Source organism: Ascidiella aspersa, chromosome 8, assembly GCF_963924565.1.
Source record: "Ascidiella aspersa chromosome 8, kaAscAspe10.2, whole genome shotgun sequence".
Lineage (NCBI taxonomy): Eukaryota > Metazoa > Chordata > Ascidiacea > Phlebobranchia > Ascidiidae > Ascidiella > Ascidiella aspersa.
Window position 1 is genome coordinate 17,996,609 of NC_139454.1, and position 22,319 is coordinate 18,018,927.

At 35.8% G+C, this 22,319-nt stretch overlaps 1 protein-coding gene across 1 annotated transcript in view; it reads right to left on the reverse strand.

Annotated features, from left to right (window-relative positions):
- LOC146136635 (uncharacterized) overlaps nucleotides 1-20,645 on the reverse strand; it is a 65,909-nt gene extending 45,264 nt beyond the window's left edge. Inside the window, exons 1-13 of the mRNA XM_083396227.1 lie at nucleotides 20,427-20,645; nucleotides 19,734-19,935; nucleotides 19,005-19,135; nucleotides 18,297-18,371; nucleotides 17,340-17,387; nucleotides 17,035-17,190; nucleotides 16,383-16,535; nucleotides 15,722-15,832; nucleotides 15,202-15,345; nucleotides 11,974-12,130; nucleotides 11,432-11,583; nucleotides 10,994-11,103; nucleotides 10,694-10,816 (exon numbers count right to left, since the gene is read on the reverse strand). Of these exons, the coding sequence (XP_083252353.1) occupies nucleotides 10,694-10,816; nucleotides 10,994-11,103; nucleotides 11,432-11,583; nucleotides 11,974-12,130; nucleotides 15,202-15,345; nucleotides 15,722-15,832; nucleotides 16,383-16,535; nucleotides 17,035-17,190; nucleotides 17,340-17,387; nucleotides 18,297-18,371; nucleotides 19,005-19,135; nucleotides 19,734-19,935; nucleotides 20,427-20,645 (1,781 nt within the window). The remainder of the gene's footprint in view (nucleotides 1-10,693; nucleotides 10,817-10,993; nucleotides 11,104-11,431; nucleotides 11,584-11,973; nucleotides 12,131-15,201; nucleotides 15,346-15,721; nucleotides 15,833-16,382; nucleotides 16,536-17,034; nucleotides 17,191-17,339; nucleotides 17,388-18,296; nucleotides 18,372-19,004; nucleotides 19,136-19,733; nucleotides 19,936-20,426) is intronic.
- Nucleotides 20,646-22,319: the final 1,674 nt, after the last annotated feature.

Genomic DNA, 22,319 nt, shown 5'->3' on the forward strand with positions numbered 1-22,319 from the left:
CCTAACAAAGTATGAACTACGCAAAATTTGGGGTGGATTTGCAAAATATCACGTTTATTGCAGCGGTCTAAACGCTAAGCAAATTTACTTTCAAAGGGGATTTTCTTTCGCTGGACGCAGTATGGTACCGGAGTTGGGTATTTGCTTGAATTACGCGCAAGTTGAACATATGCTGCTACGACTTAAGGTTTTAGGTTGGTTAGTGATTTCCGATCGACATATGCCACGCTGCCACGGGTTTCCGTTATGTAAAATATGCGAGACGTGTTTAGTCAAGGTTGTCTGTTTAGTTGTTTTATTCAAATAAAACACACAACGTTGCAATTTGGTTTGATGTTAAATTAAAACATGTTTTTAAATCATTGGCTATAACATGCGGCTTCAGCAACTTGCTGGTAACACGTTCATTGGTGATTAAATGGTCACAGCGCGTTCGCGCCTTTCCTTAGTGTCCTATTTATGACAAAAAATGCTCTTTAGGTTATATGCTAATTTTTCATTTTTTACACTTTTAGGGAATTTGCGGAGACAAAGAATTACAAAGACAAAGAAGGATCTTTAGAGCCACGCAAAATTCAAACAACGCGTGAAGCGTAGAAAATCACATGGTTTGAATTTGTATTTAGTGACATGTAGGCTATTACAAACGTTTAGGCATAAGTAAAATGTTATGCCGTTTGAAAATATATTTTCGCATTGTTTATGCCTTCGAAGATCTTTTTAACAATTTCCAACGTAATGTGCAATAGTGCAATAGTGACGAAGCCCACAGCATGATGGTTTGTTTTATTTTGTTTAACCAAACAAAATTCAGGTAGACTTCCCTACAATATGGTGGGATTCAAACTAAAATTAAATGCGAATAATTAAAATGTAATTTCTTTATTGAGCAATTTTAATCTAATTTGCCTAAAAATGCTCTAGGTTTTATTCAAATCTAATTTTAAAAATCCAAAATAAATCTTGTTGTCGGAGTCGGCTTTATTGCGGGGCTTAGAACTCGTGTTACGTTTGCACATTGCTCTGTCTCAACATTAGGCCGTTTGTACGGCAGACAAACCTAGCTAAATATGTTGAACATTCCAAGCTGACAAATCAAGTGAATAAATAGCAAAGCCCGTTTGTTAATGACCTAATATTGTGTCATTCGGTAATATTTAGCAGTAAAATATCAGGTGTATATAAAACCTTATTTTAATAGAAATGTCAGGTTTACATAAAATATTATTTTAATAGAAACATCAGGTTTACATAAACCTTATTTACTTTGTTACTATTTTAACTACGTAAGTGCGAAAAAAAAATTAAATGATCCTTCTAGATCCAGTTTGTTTACGTTTTGGTTCAGTCTTTTGCATTAGATCAGCGCTTCTTTACCGTTGCGCCTAAGGCTGCCGAGTGCGTCGGGAACGGAATATTGACATATATTTTTAACATTTTTCTATTTTTTATTTTCGGCAAAGTAATAAAAACTTGCAAGAAATTTCCCCCATCCAATGGGCGCTTTACAGTGTGTTTCTAGACAACCAGTGCCCCTGGTAGTGTGAGGGGGAAGGGGGACTTTCGAACCCTGAAAGTGAGACAACTATTCCTGCAGGTGGGATAATATTCGGGGGCTGAAAGGGGTTTTATATTGTTTTTTTAACTAAAGGTATGTGGAACTAACTCTCAGGGGTTTTAATTAAATTATTTAGGAAAGTAAAACCACCTAAAATGCAGGTGGGTTAAGGTTTTGGAACTAAATGGGGTTATATATGGATTTCAAACTGGGTCCGTGGACCCCTTGGAAATACGGGGGTCCATGAAAGTCTCTTTGAAATCTTAGTGTATTATTTGATAAATGGAATTAATATTTTAGGTAAATAATTTAATGTAAAACAAAACTTTGATGTCTTTCCTTGAATGTATCCAGCCGGCATTTCTGATTTTTTGGACCGATAAAACAGGTTTCTTATTTCTACTTTGTTTTTAATTCATGCCGACCCTGGTCAACGCGAACACCAAAGCATTTTAGGGCCCCCAAACAAAATATTTAAGAAACCCTGGCTTTAGTGTAGCGCTCTTAGAAAAGTGAGGTTTTACCACAAAAAAAATTGTTTGAGATTTATACTAGTGATATTCAACAAGTAGAGTGCAATATTTTTTTCTGTTATAAAATAATTTTATTTAATTTTTTAAAACCACATTTTTAATGAAAAGCTAGTATTTCCATGTAAATACATCACTAATAAAAAGAATTATTTTTTATAAGTGCATCGTCTTTTCTATACGTTTAAAGACAGAAAGCTTTAATGGTAAACGTAATCGGGAGTCGCCATTAGGCAACCGGTATGCCTCAGCGTTCAATACAAAAGCGCACACTGTTTCAACGCTGCTGTGAAACAACAAACAGTAAACAATGGCTTACGCTAAGCTAGTTTTTTCCTATTCCTGACACAAGGCATCCAGCCATTCAATGAGAATGGTTGTATTTTGTGAATCCTAATGCTTTCACCTTATATTTTCTATTGGCTTGTATGAAAAGAACCACAAGATTCAAAATGGTATTATGGTTATATCATTAAAATGCACACATCACACATATTGGATATAAAGGCTACAATTTAATACAACTCAAACGACAATATTTTCAACAAGCTAACTGATAAAGAGAAACATTAAGCGATGTTGATTATATGCCATAAATTAGCTTGAAGCTTTTCCAGTATTTAAAAGTATGTGAGGGTAATTCAGTCAGCTTTTGTGTGTTTATATGGTTTTCCCTAAATTCACCTATATTTGCTATATTTTTTGTATTTCTGGACTTAAATTGGACTCTCTGCTATGACATTCCCTTCTTTATTTCTGCTTGATGCAGGAATCTTACGTTTTTTAAGGTTCTTCAATCGCGCAGTGCATCTGTCTATCAATGTGGAATAAAGCAAGGGGTTTAATTCTATGAACCGTATCTAATCTAACCTAACAAAAGGTTTGGTAAGTGACGATTTTGCATGTTTATTTAGCAAAAAATTATTGTGGGTCAACATTATACAAAAAGTGATTAATGAAAAAGCTACCAAATGAAAAAAACAAAAATATTATTCCGCTTTCTTGTATTTCATAATTAACACATAAAGGTGATTTAACTAATTGTTTTACCAATTTAAGCTGGTTGATCCTTATCTGTATTTAATTTATGCAAAATGCACAAAAAAACAGTAATACATTAAGCCACAAATTGTTGCAAGGCATACAACAAAGACCTTTAATGTATTTATCTTCTTAAATTATATTACTCGTTTAAACTGAGTAACTCTCACCACTTTGTGAATCATCTCGCATTTGTTGAAAATAATTAGTTCCAATTTGGTGATAAGTTTGCTGCAACGCATTAATGACAACTGTTCACTTTGAAGTCATTATAAAGCTTTCTTTTGGCAAACTCCTTACGGGCATGCGAATTATTATAAGTGAAAGCTAATATCTCCAAATAACCTTAAACAGTAGCAAAAACAGACACTTTTAAATGAATCTTAATTTGAATAAAATAAATAGCATAGGGCCGCCTTACCAAGACAGAATCGTAGGTATTTTGTCCTTCTCGCCGGTGCAAGAATAATTTATGTAAATACCTTGTTGCGACATTTTGAGTTATTGTTTCTTATCTTTTGACCGAAGGTTTCTAAAAATTACCTTCCTTGGATCTAAAATGCAGCAAAAACATTGCAATTCAGTGTAATCTGTCGAACCAGATTTTTTAATATTTTTACAGGTTTTCAAATACTGCTCAATATTTACCTGTTAGTTGACAATATTTGTTTGTTGACAATATTTACCTGTTTGTTGACAATATTTTTAAAGAATAAATAGGTGGCCTAATCACATAAATAAACTTTCTCACTATAACTAAAATGCACAAAGTTAATTCAGAGCTTTTGCCTACTTTTTAATTTTACAAACACTTTGCCCTTAGAACACCACTGTACCCGTCTTATAATGTCACACGGTTCGACTCATGTTTAACTTTATCTTTTATTGAATTTTATTGAAAGGCAGGTGCTTCCTGTCATTTTGACGAAGAAAGCTTCTTCCGGCCACATTAAATGAGTCATATAAGGTCGAAGAATCCTTAGTTACTTCCTTGTTTTAATTTCCTCTGCTAATTTTCTTTTAATTTGCTCTGCTAAAAATAGGTTTATATTATTTAACTAAAGTTTCCTCACATTGTATTATTAAAAGTAAAACGAAATGTTTTAAATCTGGTATGCCCCACAAAACCTTGCTTAATATTCATTTATGAGTTTTAATGTGTTTAAATTTTTCTTTTTAATAATGAATATCTGATTATTTGAGGATATCAGTGGGCTAAATATTTAATGCATATATTTCTGTAATTAACTTTGATTATTAAAGATGTTTATTCTATGCAAACTATTTGGAAGTAATCTTGTACTTTGGAGCCATTAGATCAAAGATCATTGTTAACATTTTATGGTTTTACTAAACTCGGGTTTTACAAAAGATTTGTGGCTCTTTGGCTCATTTATTATTTTTGAAAAATCCGTGTTTATTAAGAACTGAATGTCATTTGGAGCGATAAACACTTAAAGAAATTTGGAACGATGTTAGAGGGTTCACTCAATTAATATCGGTTTATGTGCAATAAAATAATGTGTTTTGGGGAAACACCATAATTTCTAAAGTAAAGGGCAGTTTTTAATGAAATATATATAACTGCCTGTGAAACTCCAATATTGAACATCCACAATTAAAATTTCACCTCACACTTTTGTCACATGCTATCAAGATAATAACTATAGTTCAAAAAAAAACTTTTCTTTACATAGCCTTATAGGTTAATTAAAAACCCTTGAAATGCCGTAGCTATTTTCGATGTAAAATAAGTGTATTTAATCGGCCCTCTATGTTGGTTGTTGCACAGATTATTACTGCGCTGAACCGAAAAAATGCCTTTTTACTTTTGCTTTCTTCATGTGCATTCTGTAATTGTATTTTTTTTCAAGGAACACAAAGCTACAGAAAGTTGCTCGCTTTAGAATAGTAGTTTTATTTTGGAATATAATGGTGGTTGGTGGTAGTAAGACGTAATAAGAATATTAAACACCACACAGAAGTAGGTAGCACATCTGCGCCAAAAGCCAAGACTTGTAACAAAATTTGAAAGTTGAGTTTGGTTGAACGTATGACTGTATTTATTTTATACCCAAGTAAAAATGCCTGCTAAACTGATAAAATAACTTCTTTTTCCCTTTTCCTTCCCCATTTCCTCGCTGGAACAAATTTCCCCACCCATAGTTCGCTAAACCCTAAAGTTCAATACAATATAAAGTCGTGACGTAATAGAACAACTTACCTAAAAACACTCCTTATTTTTCAGGCTGATCGCGCAAAGCGTGGAAAATCTTAGCGCTTACTAAGTAAAAGTCAGTCAAGAACATTCTCCTGGTTTAAGGTTTAACCAAATAAAACTGACGCTTCAACTGTTCAAATATAACGCAGAAGGCATTTGTCTGATATTATACCAGGGCTACCATATTTTCAGCACCCAAAAAGAGGACATTGTTTTGCCTGCAAGTAAAACGAAAGTACAATTGCTACGTTTGAGAAAAACGTGCCATATCCAAGTAATGCATTCAGCTTCGAATTAATACGTCCTTTTGTGAAACAAGGATACTTTTGGCATAGCTCATCAGTAAACAGAGTTTTCCTCCTCGGCATTATAATTTATAGCTTATTTTGCTTTATGGTTGTCTAAATTTAAAGAATAATAAAGAAAAATGAAAGCATCTGCTACGAAACATCTGTATGCTATAGACTAGTGAGACGTGTCCCCCTTTGGTAATTTCCCTATGCACCCCCTCTCCCTCCCCTACGGAAAGTAATTCGGCATTTTGAATTAAATATCACTGAGACAACTTGAAAATATTAAAGTTTGTTGTCGGTTGCACGAAGCGCGAAAATAATTGAGCTTAACTGGCGCTAAACTGTAAAATTTAGGAGGCTTTTCACATTGGGCACATAACAAATTGCTCGTGCACGAGCTGATTTTCACAAACGTGTTTGTGAGGATATTTACTCCACAGTTGTAAGGGTGTAATGTCGAATGATATGGAAACATGCTATGGCACTTAAAGAGACGTTGTGCTAAAAAAGATAACCGAAGTAGAAACACACAAGATTCGCGCGGATCTTTATTAATAGACCTTTTTAGATGTGAGGTTCTGTTACCATTTTTCTGGCGCAAGCAATGTTGGCTAATATAATCAAGAATATAAAGGGCTGGTAGGGCATGACAACAGTGTTTTTTTTTAAATCAAAACAAACGTCTCTATTTTTACAACATTTTAACCAGGCACAGCAGGGTATTTGATTTACCATGGAAATGCAAAAGGCAAACCTCCTTTCATTCTTAGATGTTCAAGTCACAAGGACTAATGACGGTGTTTTATGTTCAAGAGTTTATCACAAGCCAACAAGTACAGGCAGGTATCTCAATTTTCGTTATCCTCACCCAATTTACGAAAAGAGAGTTATCGTGCGATCACTTAAAGACCAGGCCCGACGCTTATGTTCTAACAACAGTGAGCGAGAGATGGAACTTAAAAAGATACACGAAGCCATAAAGTCAAACGGTTACCCAAACTGGATGCTCCATGACCGACCGAATTCTGTTTCTACGATGGTCAGTTTTGTAAAAAAAGATGGGTTTGTTATGCTGCCCTACATACCAAAACTAACCGATGTGTTACGACGTATGCTGGAAGACTTCGGTATAGCGGTTGGTGTGCAGGGTACCAATACTCTCCGAAAGCTTCTGAGTCACCCTAAAGACCCCATCGTTTCCTTTGACCAACGAGGCGTGGTGTATTCGATCCCCTGTGCGGATTGTAGTTTGGTGTATATCGGCGAGACCGGAAGGTCGTTCAAGACTCGCCGAAAAGAACAATAAAGGAACGTAGCAAACAACGACGCAAAGAAGTCTGCACTCTCATACCATGCTGTTTCCCAAAGCCACCAAATTGAATTTGATACCGCTTCAATAATAGCACGAGAGTCAGGCTACAGAAAAAGATTATTTTTAGAATCTTGGAACATCCATAAGAAGGGTAACACCATGAACATCAAAACAGACGTGATGCTCTCGGCATGCTACAAGTACCTGGGCTGAAGGACGATAGGCAAAACGTTATCGCTAATTATATTCTTATCGTTTCGTTGCTCGCGTTTTTCTGCTTTTTTCATTGTGTTTCCATCTGTTGTACGAGCGTCCAGTGTCATTCACCCTGACTGCTTGCATAGGTTGCCGAAACGTTGGTATATTCGGTTGTTTTTTCCTTGCATTAGCCATTTTGTTACTTGTATATAGATAGGAATGTAACCACAAGCATGAAAATAATCAGCAGTAAGTTGAGTGTGATAAGAAACACAGAATATAGCCAAGAAGCGTCATTTTGCCAAGGCGAACAACAGTCTGGGCATGCAAACACTAGTTCCACCATAATAACCAAAAGTTCCTCTTTTATCGGTTGGTTTAGGAAAGTATTGTGGATAATTTGGGTAACGTCATGCCAAGAACGTAACGTCATGTTATCTAGGATGAAGTTATTGGCTAAATGCACAATTTTTTGTTTGTGGACTTGGTTAGTATTAAAAAACATACTAGAAAACGAAACATGAGAAACAAAATATCCTGAATTGAAATCTGCCAAAGGCAGAATGAAAGGTACAAATGAAAACAACCAAACACATGCAAATGACAGATAAATCCATTTCATCTCTAGGGTCCTAGCAATGTATGGTTTGCAAACTGTTGCAAGTTTAAACGCTGTCATGACAGCCATAGTACCCGAAGAGGCCATGGTAGCTACAACACACAACTCCCCAAGAATTGAACAAGTTGTGAAAGTTTACGAGCTATTAAAGAAATCAATTCGATTCTATGTAACTTAGCAAAGAGCACAGTTAATGTCGCCAGGCAATGTATATACTGAAAATAAGTTTTTCTTGTATTTATTAGTGACAGAAAATACCAGAAGAACTTATTTTCAGTACATAGTTGAAATATTGTCGGATGACGAAACAAATTTTAATATAAAAATCAACAAGAAGCTCATAAAGCTCGCTACAGTTAATATAGCTATTGATATCCCATTCAAAGAAAATCAAGCCATAAAGTTTAACTTAAAATGTAATGTTTTGTTGGAAATCGTCAATCCTTACAGTTACCAATCCCTTTATGAAAAAATTTGTCCCAAGTTAAATATGAAATATCACAACAAATACGTTTACTTAATCTTTAGCGCTACCTAGCGGTCGTTGATTTATGAAAAAAAAAGGTTTGTAAACCATGTTGCTTAGTATTTAGCGCAGCTAAAACGTACAGAAAATGCGAAAAAAAGTTTATTAAGTTTTTTTAAATTATGAACTGTATGTTTTTTTTAAAGATCTTTTCTTAAATTGTCTTTTGTCAACAAGCAATTTCGTGTGACAATAAATTAACAATATTTTAATTAGGCTCGTGGCAGGAAGAAGCAAGTCGGGTGGTTCCCCGCCAACTACGTTTACAGCAATGCGAATGAATGTACTCTATAAACTTGTCCTGTCGTAAGAGTGGTATTTTTTGCTTTCATACTGTAGTTTATATATATTTTTCGCCCAGTTGCAAGTTCATGGTCCAGATGAATATTTGCTATTTAGCGCAGCTAAAACTAAACGAAGTAAGGACAGGTATTTTAGCGGCCTGTTCTTTGGAGTCGTCAAAACGCTATGTATGGCCACACATGAAGAAACATTTTCGCATTTGGGTCGGACAATCCACGAATGTGCGACTTGCAAAGTGACATGACACAATTTTACTCCAATTGGACGATTCCAACCAGTTGGGGGAGATTTGAAAGTGTCCACGCAGATATTGTGGTACCGTTAAGCAACAGCAATGGCTACAGGTACATTCTCACCATCATAAATCGATTTTTTTAGATCGATGGAGGTTGCCCCTTCAAAAGACATAACAACCGAAACTGTGATAGAAGCTTGTCTACACAACTGAAAAATAATTTGCTTTCTTGTAATCCAAGCATTCATTTGGGGAATGAAATTGGCCATCGCAGCTCTGAAGGCTTCAACAGCGTTTCCCAAATAATCCATTCGAACAGCGAATGACAAACATGCGGAATCGCTTCTCAGGCTGGCAAAGTCGCCTACGCAGTTTTGCTAGGAGAAACACAAACATGCCACCCTTACAAAACAACACAAATAACCGTACCCCAACCCCAAACCCCTTCTAACATATTACAGTCTGCGGCAATGCCGCAAATTCGATCTCTGACAGCGCGAATAGCGACACACAGGCCTAAATTAAATGTTTGCTAAAAAACCCTAAAAGACAAATTCTAAGCTTGCCGAATTGTGCATGAAATGTATCGCCATGTATCTACTTATCGATGTTTTGCATTTAATCAATGTACGTTTGATTTGTTTGTGTCATAAAGGATTCGAGCAATCGAGAGTATTGTTGATAAAACAGACGGCCAAAAGCTGTCAAGAATTAATTGTTTCCTGTATTGCATTTTAAAATCGTTTGTGTACAAAACACCCATAGAAACGTTGCCCTGTTGAGTTGTAAATGTATTGTTTTCTTTTTACGCCACATTTGTTTTTCGCTCGCTACTTTTTGCATGCTATTTCTCTTTGTGTCCCACAGTTTCGACCATCTCCTAATAGGATCCCCGTAAACACAAAAACACATAACATGCAATGAAATTTATATTTATCGATAGTGTAGCGCCACGCAATGCAACCTTCAAGGTTAATACTCTTAGATTTAAATGTTTCTTGCAGTATGTTAAAGAACACAAAATTTACTCAGAATTAATATATCGCGTTTATTGCACCAGTTTTAACAGTATAGAAACGTAACTATAAACTAAAGTTAACTGAAACGTAACTATAACTAAAGTTGTTCATTTGACAGGTTAAACCTTTTTTTTCGACGGCAACAATTATTAAAACCAGGGTGGCTAATGTCATACACCAGTGCTCCGTAACGGCCGTAATGCCTTCCAAGGTTTATCGTGGTGTAATCGTATTATTATACTATTACAGAGTAAAGTCTAATACTTTAGAATTAAAACGAGGAACCGCCACCAAATCAGTCATTTTAATCAAATGCAATAATTAGTGCAACTTTACAAAACTCCCTAAGAATTTAAAACTTAAAATAAAAAGGAGATAAGTGCTTCCAAACTATACACCATTGGTTTTCAACTCTATAGTTGCTTTATATATCGTCCATATGTCTATTCGCGTTAGATCCATATGTCTATTTCGCGTGTATCTTTTTAGGTGTGCCGCAAAATGTTTAGGCCTATAACCCTGTTAGTGTGCCGCAAGTAAAAATGGGTAAAGCAGTTCTGGTTTACACATATACCGAAGTGCCAAATTTGCTTGTCCGGAGAAATTTAAATTTCTTCGGACAATCTGCTGGCGACTACTATAAGAAAGTAAAACAAGTTTGTTGTTAACCAACCCATAAGCTTTCTAAATCACTTTTGCAAAGGGTTGTTATTTGAAAGGCAGCGACAAAATTAAAAAAACTTCTTTTCTAAAGACGTGCACAAATATGACTGATGGCCAATTATCGACCATTTTAATCCAGGACTTTTAATAATTGAACATACACGAAAATACTGACCAAATTTTGTCGTTGAGTTTCTTTACTTTGTCTGCTGATTGGACGCTTTCGTTTTGTAATTCTTCCTCGAGGTTCCGAACTTGCTCTGTCAGACATGACTTAACGTCGCCGAGAGCCGAACATCTTGTAAATCAAATAAACACAAATAAAACCACGGCGCCTTACAATGCTTCGAACCAAATATATCATGGTTTAGAAAAACGTATAAAAAACAAATTAGGAACTGTCATACGTTAAAAAATTTGTTAGCAATTATTGTCGAATTGTGTTAAGCGTTGTTTTTAAAATTTAAATAAATACCTTTCTTTTAAATCCGATTGTTCGTTTTTCAAAGCAGTAACTTCCAATGTTAACTCCTTTAGATTTTCCTCAAGTTTCGGGGTTTTATCGAATTTACTTGCTTCAGAAATCTGAATGAATAATGTTTAATTAATAAACCAACACCAATTACGTCTAAATGTACTTTTAAAGTGATTGAAGTCAAAGTCAAAGTCTTTGACATCTTTGACATGACGGTTATGCTAGCTTGCCAAGATTTTAATAAAATTTGTCGTTAAATAGTGCCACCTGATATCCAGATTTATAATTAGACAAATACATCTACCAACAGAGATTGAAATAAAAAACAAGTAGTTGTTATTATAAACAATTTTTTTTCAATTGGTATACCTAAAATAGTCAAAATCATAAGTATAGCAGCGAGCTGTGCATTTTTATGACAAAACAGTATACATATACCTGAACCTGAAGTCGCGCGTTTTCGTCGGCCATGTTAGCGATCTTATCGACCAGCTGATTTGCGTCAGCCTCAGCGCTTGCCAGGTTGCTTCGCAACTTGCTATTCTGCATCTTCAACTCGTCCAACATCGACTTTTCTGCATCTAAAACAACTGCAACGTATACAGGTGGCCGTTACGCAAATTCCAACTATGAACTGTCGTCCTTGCTACTAGATTCTCATCAGGTTACATAGAAGTTTTAGCCTGTGGTTATTAAACATAGGTAGATTGGCGTTCCTCGTTCTACAAAACATATAAAGATGATTCGTGATATTTTTTAACCTAACCTCGCAGGAAAAGTGTGCAAACAAATGCCCTAGGAATCGCGTTGTTTTGTTAAGCAGGACGTAATCAGCAAATCAAGTAAACGACATACCCAACGACATAATTCTTTACGCGTTATAAATTTACATTAAATGAAGCGCTGTTTTTCGAATGTACTTCGGTTGCATGCTCTTACAACCGACTTAAGTTTGTGCTCAGCGTAACCTATGTGGTTACCTAAACTGTCTTCCAGTTTCCTTGCGTGTTCGGCCAGGTCTTTGTTCTGCGTGTTCGAGCATTGCAGCTTCGTTTTCGCGTCGCCGAGTTGGTCTTCCAGGTTGATAACCTGGCAGCGAAGTTGGGCCTCGGAAAGCTCCAGTTCGGCAATCCGGTCCTATGGAAGGAATAGTAACTGTGAAGGTCATTTGTGTCACCTATAGTTTATGGTGGCGTAAATCTGTCTAACAAACGCCTGAAAAAAGGGAATCTATATCAGCGATTGTGAGGGTTTTTTTGTCGCTATATGTAACAATACGCCTTAAGACAGCAAATCGAGCGTTTATGGATTAATCTCTTCAGCTTGGCGAGAATAACCTGTGAGGATAATATGTAAGATCCTATGGAAGGAATAGCAACTGTGAGGGCTCATATTGTGTCGATAAGTTTATGTTGGCGTAAATCTGTCTCACGAAGCGCCTGCGACAAATAACAAAAGAGCAAATCAATCGTTGGATTAATCTGTTGAACAAGAATAATATTGTTCGGATGATAATCATTCGAGCATTATTATGAGGGTTTTGACTCACCCACACTTTTGCCTTCAATTAACTATTACAGTATAGCGTACATAAGTCGATCAAAAAAGCTAGTGTTAGCCCAGTAATTTAGAAGCACGATACAAAAGTACATTAAGCACGGCACTTAAAGTTTTTAGAATTTTAAACAGCATCGCGACTGCATCTTTTTAAAATTTAAAGCGACCCTGAATAAAAAAATGAATAAACAGGACGCAATAGAAGTTCACTAGAAGTAGTCACCAGGCCTTATAAAGCACTTACGTCTGTTTTCTTGTTCGTTATAGGCATAGCTCTGGCAAAAGCAAGGTCATACAGCAAGAGCCATAATTTTTTTATTGATTAAAAATCAGTCATAGCGAATTAACGCTGTGATTGCCAACGATGCGAAAAACGGCGTGATTTCTGTAACGACAAATAATTCGTGAGCTTTTATGCTATACGACAGCTCTGCTGCTGAATTTATGTTCCATTGTACATTCTGGCTGCTGCATTCATCTACTCTAGATACTTCAATATTTCTATACTCGTCACTAGCGAAGGTCTTCTCACAATGACCGCATTTCCATTTGTTATGTTTAATTCGTTTTGCCATACCGTACTGAGTTATGCTTTTCCACCTTTTGTAATACTTGCGCTTATCCTACGGCAAATAATTGCGTCACTTCATGGCGGTGATTTCTTCCTACTGTTTGGTGTGTCTTGTGACGCGACGTAGGACAAGACGTTTCAAACATAGGGTTTATTTAAAGCTGCCGGAGTATGGACGTTTCAATCGTTTCATGTTGATCGATTCCTTGTTTAGGTAAGGTCGCTGAATGCGAAATTCGGCGAAAACAGAATCACACATTGCTTGTTAAAAACGGCCTGACCCACGACAGGTTTCCTACATACGAAATATGTCAGTCAAAAGAGAACCACCTTAAAGATATATATTCGGTCTAAAAACGTTTTACGAAAGTCTTGAATTGTTTGCCCCTGTTATTATATCAAACGGTATCACCAGGCCTATCGAGAGGGCACGTTGCAATTGAAAGATCTCTATAAAACAAAATTTGCTTTAACAAACTTTAAATTGTATTTTCTAATATAATAAAATATAAAAATTTTGTTATACTGATTACAGTATGATAAAACTTTATAACTATCATGCTTTTCACTCCATTGTAATGTACATTCAACCGGTAGAGATCGGCAAATGTGACAGCAAAAATAACTAATTCGACAAACAAACAATCGTAGGAATACAAACGACTGATTAGCTGGCAAAACTATCTGTGGCGCTATTGTTATATATCTCTGTGTAATAGCCTCTGTAACATCGACACTTGAAAAGCACCAGTCAAGCAACAGCGCACAGACACTTCAGCTTATTCACTGACAGCTACACATTTTCACTCTGCCGAAACAAAGCGCGTAAATTTAAAACACAATGGGAACGCTTCTGGCGTCAATCTTGAAACGTCGATTGTGTTAGTTTTATATGCGCGTAGAGCCGTAGTAGATAGTTTCGAATTCTATCGAAATTAAACACTGCATATATCTAAAATATAACTGGTTAAACCGTGTTTCTATTACTCGTGTGTTTATTTACAAAAAAAGAACATACCTTTTTAAAGTTTAAGTAGATTCAAAAAAAGTGATAATATGTGTATCTCTAAGTGGTTAACTAATGGTCCTAATCCATATCACTTCATATAGGTCAGGGGTTCTTAAACGTTTTTACCGCGGACCCTTGATTTTTTGACTTTGCGTGGACCACGGTAGGTAAGAAATTTCAGAGATGACGTCATAAATTGACGTGAAAATGCAAATAAACTTCAGAAATCTGCTGACTTCGGTCCAAAAATGTGTAAGTGAAATTAAGTCGAAATACATTAGGTGATAAAACGTTTTATTTTTAGTGTAACTTTTATTTGGAAAATGGATTACTTCTTAAATATACACTAACATTTCAATAAAGCCTTCTTGGACCCCCTAAAACTAGTTCACGGACCCCCGAAGGCCCGTGGGCCACAGTCCCTGTTTTAGTTGCAGTGTTCATTAAAAAACAAGAGAATTACACTTCGACCGGCGCAGTACCTAGCAGAAACAACAACATTAGAATATTGAAATAAACGTTGTTTGAAGCTAATGTAAGTAATTTCAGATTTTCCTTTTTTGCTTACCTGATCTCTTACTGTGAGATTGTAAGTTGATTTAATTAGCTGACTTTGCAGGGGTTTGAAAAACGCATTCATACAAAAACAGTCAACTTTGCTACAAGACTCTTATACCCATTTCAAAACAGCATATAAAATAAATAAAGTTGGAAGTACATTGTATTTTAGTCAATTGTTACTAAGGTCCATATTTAATAATACGCTACCAAATGATTTAACAAAAATTACCTTTGGTTAGCTTTCTTCAAGTTAAAATTATTTCAACATTATTGCCCAGACGGCTTATTTTGTGGCACATCGCTTGTTTACCTGTTTGGATAATGGTCCTTATCTCGAAGGTTTACTCCTTTATTAGGCTACCTTGAAAATTATTTTGTTCAAGCTACCACTACGAAGAAGCTATAATGTAGCCCCTAAATTAAATTATAAATGCTATGAGGTGCGAAAGTGTTTGAAGGTTTGAATTTAGGATAAAGCTATGAAGACCTATAATATTTCTAATAACTTACGTTTTTTATATCTCCTTCTTGTCGCTCGTTTTCTGCGAAGGGTGATTTAACGGTTTGCTGTCTCCAGTATAAAAGCTGCTCAGTCAGCCGGGCGATTTCAGCATCCTGAGTATATATTTCGTCACCAACTTTTTTACCGAGAATCTTTAAAATTATGTGACACATGTCGAAGGAAAATATGTAGGAAAAAAAAAAAAAAAAAAAAATGTTAGCAAAAAAAAGATTTTTTAATATAATATTTTTAGCTCCTTGTTTGAATTGTTTCTTATTTTGCATATAGCTTCATATTTATTCGTTTTTTCTATACAGCTTCATGAAAAATACATAGAAAACTTTTTATCACTGTTCAGATTGAGTTGAAATACAATACCTAAAACACGTTTCTTACATTCCCATTAACTAGCGTTAAATTAGAAACTAAAATTAAGGTTAAAGCATACTTATGAATTCATACACCATATAGTTAATATTCAACAGTCTTACGTGAATGACAACTGTAAAATGACAAAACGTATCTTGCCTTAACGTTGTTAAGTGTTTTAATTTTCTCCGCCCAGCTTTTTTCTGTTCTTTCACTCGATGGTGACGAGCCGCCACTTTCCAAAGCCTGGCTGGTTTTAAGCTGTGTGACCTGTGAATTATCCAACAAAAATTTTGACAAATTAAAATACGTAAAAAGGAGTAATTTTCTTTTTCATTAAATGTTCACCGCGTGGTGGAAAGGTCCCACTAAGCCAGTGGTTCTCAATTGGTGCCGCGGCACCCTGCGGTCCAATTCTAATGCTCAAGGGTGCCAAGAGAGATATTTAGGTATCTTTATAAACCTGATTTTTGCATAAATCTTACAACTTTTGTGTAGGATTAGAGTGAAATAAATTAAATTATTGTTTCGTACGTTGTATAGAGTTGATATGTGTTGTTCCAGTTCCGTTATTTGTGACAGTCTAATTAATTATCGTACGGAAAAATCTTGTAGGGTTGCTACAATTCATTTATTGTTTTTGAGGGGTGCCGCTAGCCACAAAAGCCTGAGAAACACTGCACTAAGCCAATCAGAGTAATGAAGCAAAAAAGCAAAATGGCATTATCTATCGTCCTCTAATTCAGGCTTTCTCAAACGCTCTGGCTGGGGGGGGCAAGGGACCTATTCGGGGGGCCACAAGAAAGATTCCAAATATTACCCAGTAAACAACAAACTTGTTTATTATGTTTACTTTTTCTTGCAGTTCCTTAATCTCCTTTTTCAGTTGTTTTCTTTCGTTTTGCCATTCCCCCTCACGTGGACTAACGTATCGAGCGGACAGTATTCTTGGGCTTTCCTGGCGTATTTTGTCCTGAAAGTTTATGCATTAAAATTCATAAGGCCGTTGCAAACAACAACATTTAGCCAAACTCGTTAATCTTACTTTGTCCAACAAAAGTTAGAAATAATTTTGGTAGCGCAACAACCCTATGATCAGGCAAGTTACATTACAAGCAAAGGTGTCGGCTTAAAACTGAAATTATTAAAAACCTAAAGAAATAATCCCAAAAATTTAGAATTCAATGTTATAATAAATGTAAAGCAAATAGTAACCAGAAAGCATTTAAAACATTTCACAAAAACGCTATAGCTATATAGACAATTTTAATTGTATATCTTACTGATGCCTTTTCATTTTTTTAGAATTTGTTTTATTTTTTCATTCTTTCTCACAAATCACGTTTTCCCAGGATGTGGCCATTAATTGTAAGAAACTTTTATCCTATGAAACAAGTGTTTAAGCTTTTACGGTACGCTATAAAACAAGCTAAAATACCAGATTGAGTCTGCGCAACGTCGGTAAATAATACCTGCAGTTCGCCATAAGCTTTGTCAAGCTTGACGTTCTCTCGGTAGAGTAGCTTAAATTGCGCTTCCAAAGTTTTCCTGTCTCCGGGAGTGTCTGGATCATTTGGACGATCTTCTGAAGAGGACGCTGAGTCAAAATCCTCATCGTGCGATAACCGCTGTTGTTAAAAACATCGTTTGAAAACAGCAATTTTGGTTATTTGGACACACAAATAGGGAAAACAGTACTTAAAAGTTTTTTTTTTATCTTTTAACCAGTTAGGTATTTTTATATATAAAAGTGTAAATATGAATCGCATATTCATACCCGGCATGCAGCTAAGTCGGGAAGCAATCGTTTTCTTGTAGCAGGACTCTGTGAAGAATTAAAGATATTTAAAGCATTACATATAGTACTCGATGGGTGTAGGAACTTGGGCAAAACTGATAAAATGCCGAAAATATAGTCTGCATACAAAGACTTTGCAGGAAGTGTATTATTTGTAAATTTCCGAAAATCGCAACGGTTGTTCATATTGAAAGACATAACTTCGTTGTCCGATTGTATAATACTTGGTACAGTGTTTAAGGGTATATACAAGAAGGCATATATAACCAGTGTTGTAATGACTTAAGTCAATGACTTGACTTAAGTGCACTTAAGTCACTGTTTTTAAATGACTTGACTTGACTTAAGTCTTTTGGGCAAAATGACTTGACTTGACTTAAGTCTTTTGGGCAAATGACTTGACTTGACTTAAGTCATTTGGACAAATGACTTGGGTTAAAATAAATTGTTTTAATTAAGCAATTATTTATAAAATTGCGTTATTTATCCCAATATTTGCACATAAAAGAATTTGCTTGTAATATGCTGCTTTTATGTTATTTTTTACTTGAGTTGCTCTTAATAATAGGAGGAGTTTGCCGGTTTTCATAATTTAAAGTTTTATTTTTTTAACAAGGGCTGGACTTGAAGCTGACTTCCTCGAATTATGACTTGACTGGGACTTGACTTGGGCAACTGATGACTTGGACTGGGACTTGACTTGTTATTTATTCAAAAAGACTTGACTTGGACTTAAGTTATTTTACGAATGACTTGACTGGGACTTAAGTTATTTCAAAATGACTTGTTTAAAACACTGTATATAACATATAATTCCAAATAAGAATTACATATAATTCCAAAGAGACGCGTTACACTAAGTATTAGCTAAGCTGAATTTGGAGTAGGATATACGAATAATCCTAACGATCAGACGCGGTACCAACGAGCACTTACCATTCTACCAGTAGTTCGCAGGTCTCCTGTGGAGTTATATCGTTTTAGGCTGCTTTTCTTGTATTCGGTGAGAACCTGAACATACCAAAAACATAGCTATGACAGGCTTAAAGTGCAGATTTTAATTTCGGCAAGCTTTAAGTTACTGTAAAATACATTATCTTGGTATAATCATGCATTCATGCCGGTTAATTTTCTGAATCGTTTGATAGCTTGTGTACAATAAGTAGTTTGTATCAGTACTCAAGTTGAAAAATTGTAAAAGCACTTTCGTTATTTATAGATTTAAAAAACACCAAGTATCAGTAATGAAGAAGTGTCGTATCAAGATTTCAGCCATTTAAGAATAATGTAATTCCAACCGTCGTCAAAAAGCTCATTGCACGCCGTTTGCAACTTGTAAATGCACTATTTTCTATTCACGAAAACATATAGCCTACACACCAAACCAATTTCGACAGTAAATCCAGTGATCTATTTTAGATTCTTATCTCGTAAGCTTACTCTACAGAAAAACTTTTAAACATGTTGACAAAAATCTTGGCAACTTTTTCCCCGGCAACCAAAATACTAAGCGTAAGTTTGACAGCTTAGATTTAGCAGTTTAGGCCCATTTCTGTTCACTGAACTTTTTTTCGGCAAACATAACAAAATACATTTGCAATAATATGTAAAAAAAACACTGCTCTACAACCAGCGATTACTCACAGCTCGTAGCTCGGATGATTTAAACGCTCCTTCCATTTGACCATCACCGTGAACTTGGTCGAATTTCGGCTGCTCGGAGCTTTTGTGACGTGCGCGCTGGTGAGCGGCCGATTTGGGACGTCGTGACATTTCTGTGAACAAGATATTAGATATAAAGTTCTCGGGCGATTTTCGTACGCCGGAAAGTAGTTTCTGCTAAAGCTTTTACGCATATCGTTGTTGAAGTTGTTTAAACAAATTACGCTTGAAGTGGGTATGGGGACTTCATCAGGAACTTGGCGCGCTTGGAGTTTTATAGCTTAATATCTCCGGAAGTAGTGCCGCTAATAGGCTAACATTTTCACACATTTCTTATATTTGCTTTAACAATCAAGCAAAGATATTTTATAGGCTGAGATTTTTACACATTTCTTATATTTGCTTTAACAATCAAGCAAAGATATTTTAGTGAATAATAGGTACTTATGTTATGAATATTAATATTTAGCAATATTATCACCTAATTGTTGTGCTTTTTTGCTGATTTTTTCACGATATAAACTACAAGTCGTACGACTCGATTATTTAGTTAAAAACCACCACTAATAAAATGCAACTTTCGTCTCAAAGAGGGCAAACTGCGATCAGAAGTTTGAATTTATTGAAAGCCCAACTCTAAATGTTAAAAAGCAAATCACGGTACAAGGATGAGGTTCAAGGTTGGAATGTGCCATTTCAAAATAAGATTACCTCTTGTCAGGGTTGTTTCGCCGAGCGCAGGCGTCCCGTGAATTTTTTTCGAGAACATGTGACTAGGGCTGAGAGATCTGCTTTTTTCCAATTGCAATGGCGGTACATCGACTGATTCCACCTGAAGATCTGCTGTGAGGTTGAATTCTTCTTCGCAGATGGTTGTTACGTCATCACTCGTGCTATCGTCATCAGTCGAACACTTCAAATCAATTAGGTGTCGAAAGGTCTTGCTTTTTGTGTTCGGCCTAACTATATATGACTATATGCAAACCTATTTTGTAAATATTACCACCTAAAAGTTTGTATTTAAATTTACAGTGCATGCATAGTAGCATACTATGTGTGAACTAATAAATTCTATAGAATGGTAGTTAAAATAAATGTTAATGCTGTCATGTAGGCGATATCAAAAACTTGTTTGAGCCTAGTTCGTAAGGTACCCTTTTAAATTGAAAGTTTTTGCCAATTTTAGTTTTTGCCAATTTAACAAATAATTGCAGTTGTTTTTCTTGCTTCACGATTATATTAAATCTAGCTACAGCTTTGCGCACAAGTTCGCTCGAAACCAACACGTGGTTTAATTGTTTTAAGACGTCATGACACGACCTAGCTGTGTGACGCCACCCTTAAAAAATTCATGGCCTGCTGAAACAAAAATCCTTGATCCGCCTCTACATGCCGTTTACATACTTCTTCGTCATTCTTTTCAAGGTGCTTCGCTGCTCGATGCACGAAGTCCTCAGCCAAAAAATCTCCGTCGAAAGCCTCATAAGAAGCGCTGACCGGCTGTGAAGATTCGTTAGCCGTTGATATCACTTCGCCGACGATTTCTGAACTGGATTCCGTTGATGGTTCTTCGCAATCGAGTTTCGGGCTCCCGTCTTGTTTGGCATTGTTGTTGTCCGACATGTCTTTGTTTACCTCCTCTGCGCTCCGTAAGTTATCGAAATTGTTGTCAGCATATGATGTACGACAAGCGTCGTACACCACGTTCTACAAATGATGCTGCGAAATAAAAACAATTCATATCAAATATCCTACCAATACAGGGCACCCATTGGGTTCACTCCAATGCTCCGCAACCTATTTTCACTGGTGGTTAACACACATTAACAACTCGTCTTGGTGGGCTTTACAATGCAACAAACGTTAAGGTCTTTACGAAATGGTATTCGCAAATGTAACCTGAAAGATTTATATACTATTGTAATACAAGTGTCTTCATAGCCACTATGACTATAGCAAGATGAATAGTATTTTTGTGCGCCCAATGCCTCGGTTTTCGAAAAGTTTTTTTTCAACTGAAACCAAATAAACGCATTTTTTCAACTTTACAGCACGATGCTTAGGATAACCTAACTTATGACGTAAATTATGGGGTCATATCCGAAAGATATCCATAGAAGCAAATATTAAAACACTTTTCGAGGATATTAGTCCAAAATCGCTCTAGCAAGTTTAGTCGACTTTACTGTTTTACCTAATAACCCTTTCAATGTTGCAATCACTGCATTGGAAAGCTAATCTTGGCTAAAAATAACCAATCAATGTGATATTAGATCGGCACCGCTGCAACCCTAGTATCGGGCGAACGCCGATAAAACCAATTGATATCGGGTATCGCCCTGATCCAAAATTATCTGGCATCTTTACTGGCGGCCGTGAGAAAAATGCATTGTTTATGCGGCCGTCAATAGCTAAAAGGTTGCACAACCCTGGTCTAATCGATTCTAACATACGAAAAATATAGGAAAGCACTGTTCTAAATAAACGACAATCTAGAATCTTTGACAACAGATTTTAAATAAGTATCTTTACATAAGCTCTTTATATTCTTCAGCTGACCAAAAACTTGCAGTAGGGCACTACGTCTACTATGAAAAGATACATCAATTTGCATTTGGGATAGCGGATCACAAAGATTAAACTGGGTTTGTGCTCATTTTTGTTATAATCTACTTTTTTACGTTTACCTTACGTCTGAAGATCACCAGACATGTCTCAAACACTTATCTTCTGAATAACGTTTGGCAAACCTTATATCGTTTGTTTAATTGCTCCGTATCGCGTAACAACGAGTCTATTGTGCTAACCTACCAACTGTAATTGTTTGGTAGGTATAGCGTAGAATGGGTAACAATTGGTTCGGAATATTTGAGATAAAGTGATATCGCATTACCCGCTGACGTAAAACAATGAACAAAATTGGTTAACGCCAGTTACCAAATAACACAGCGATATAGTGTCGGCGATATCGTTAAACATAAAGGCGTTCCACCAGGTTGTTTTAGTTTCACTTTTTAAAATTAAGTGTAATTAAAACTCACACCATGAGTAATTACAGTAAACTATCTTTATTAACATATTCATCAAGTAACATTGTATACTGAACAAAGTCATTGTCATTATATTATTGGACTGGGTTATGACGACAGAAAAAAAATGAGGTAATGGTCTCTAGCTATCTTTATAATTGGAGCTAACTAATTTTTTTAGGTGAACGTTTTGGGCTTATTTTGTCCAAACCTGAACTGTCTTTTTGAAAAACGTAGAACAGAGGCTTAACTAATATTTTGAACAAAG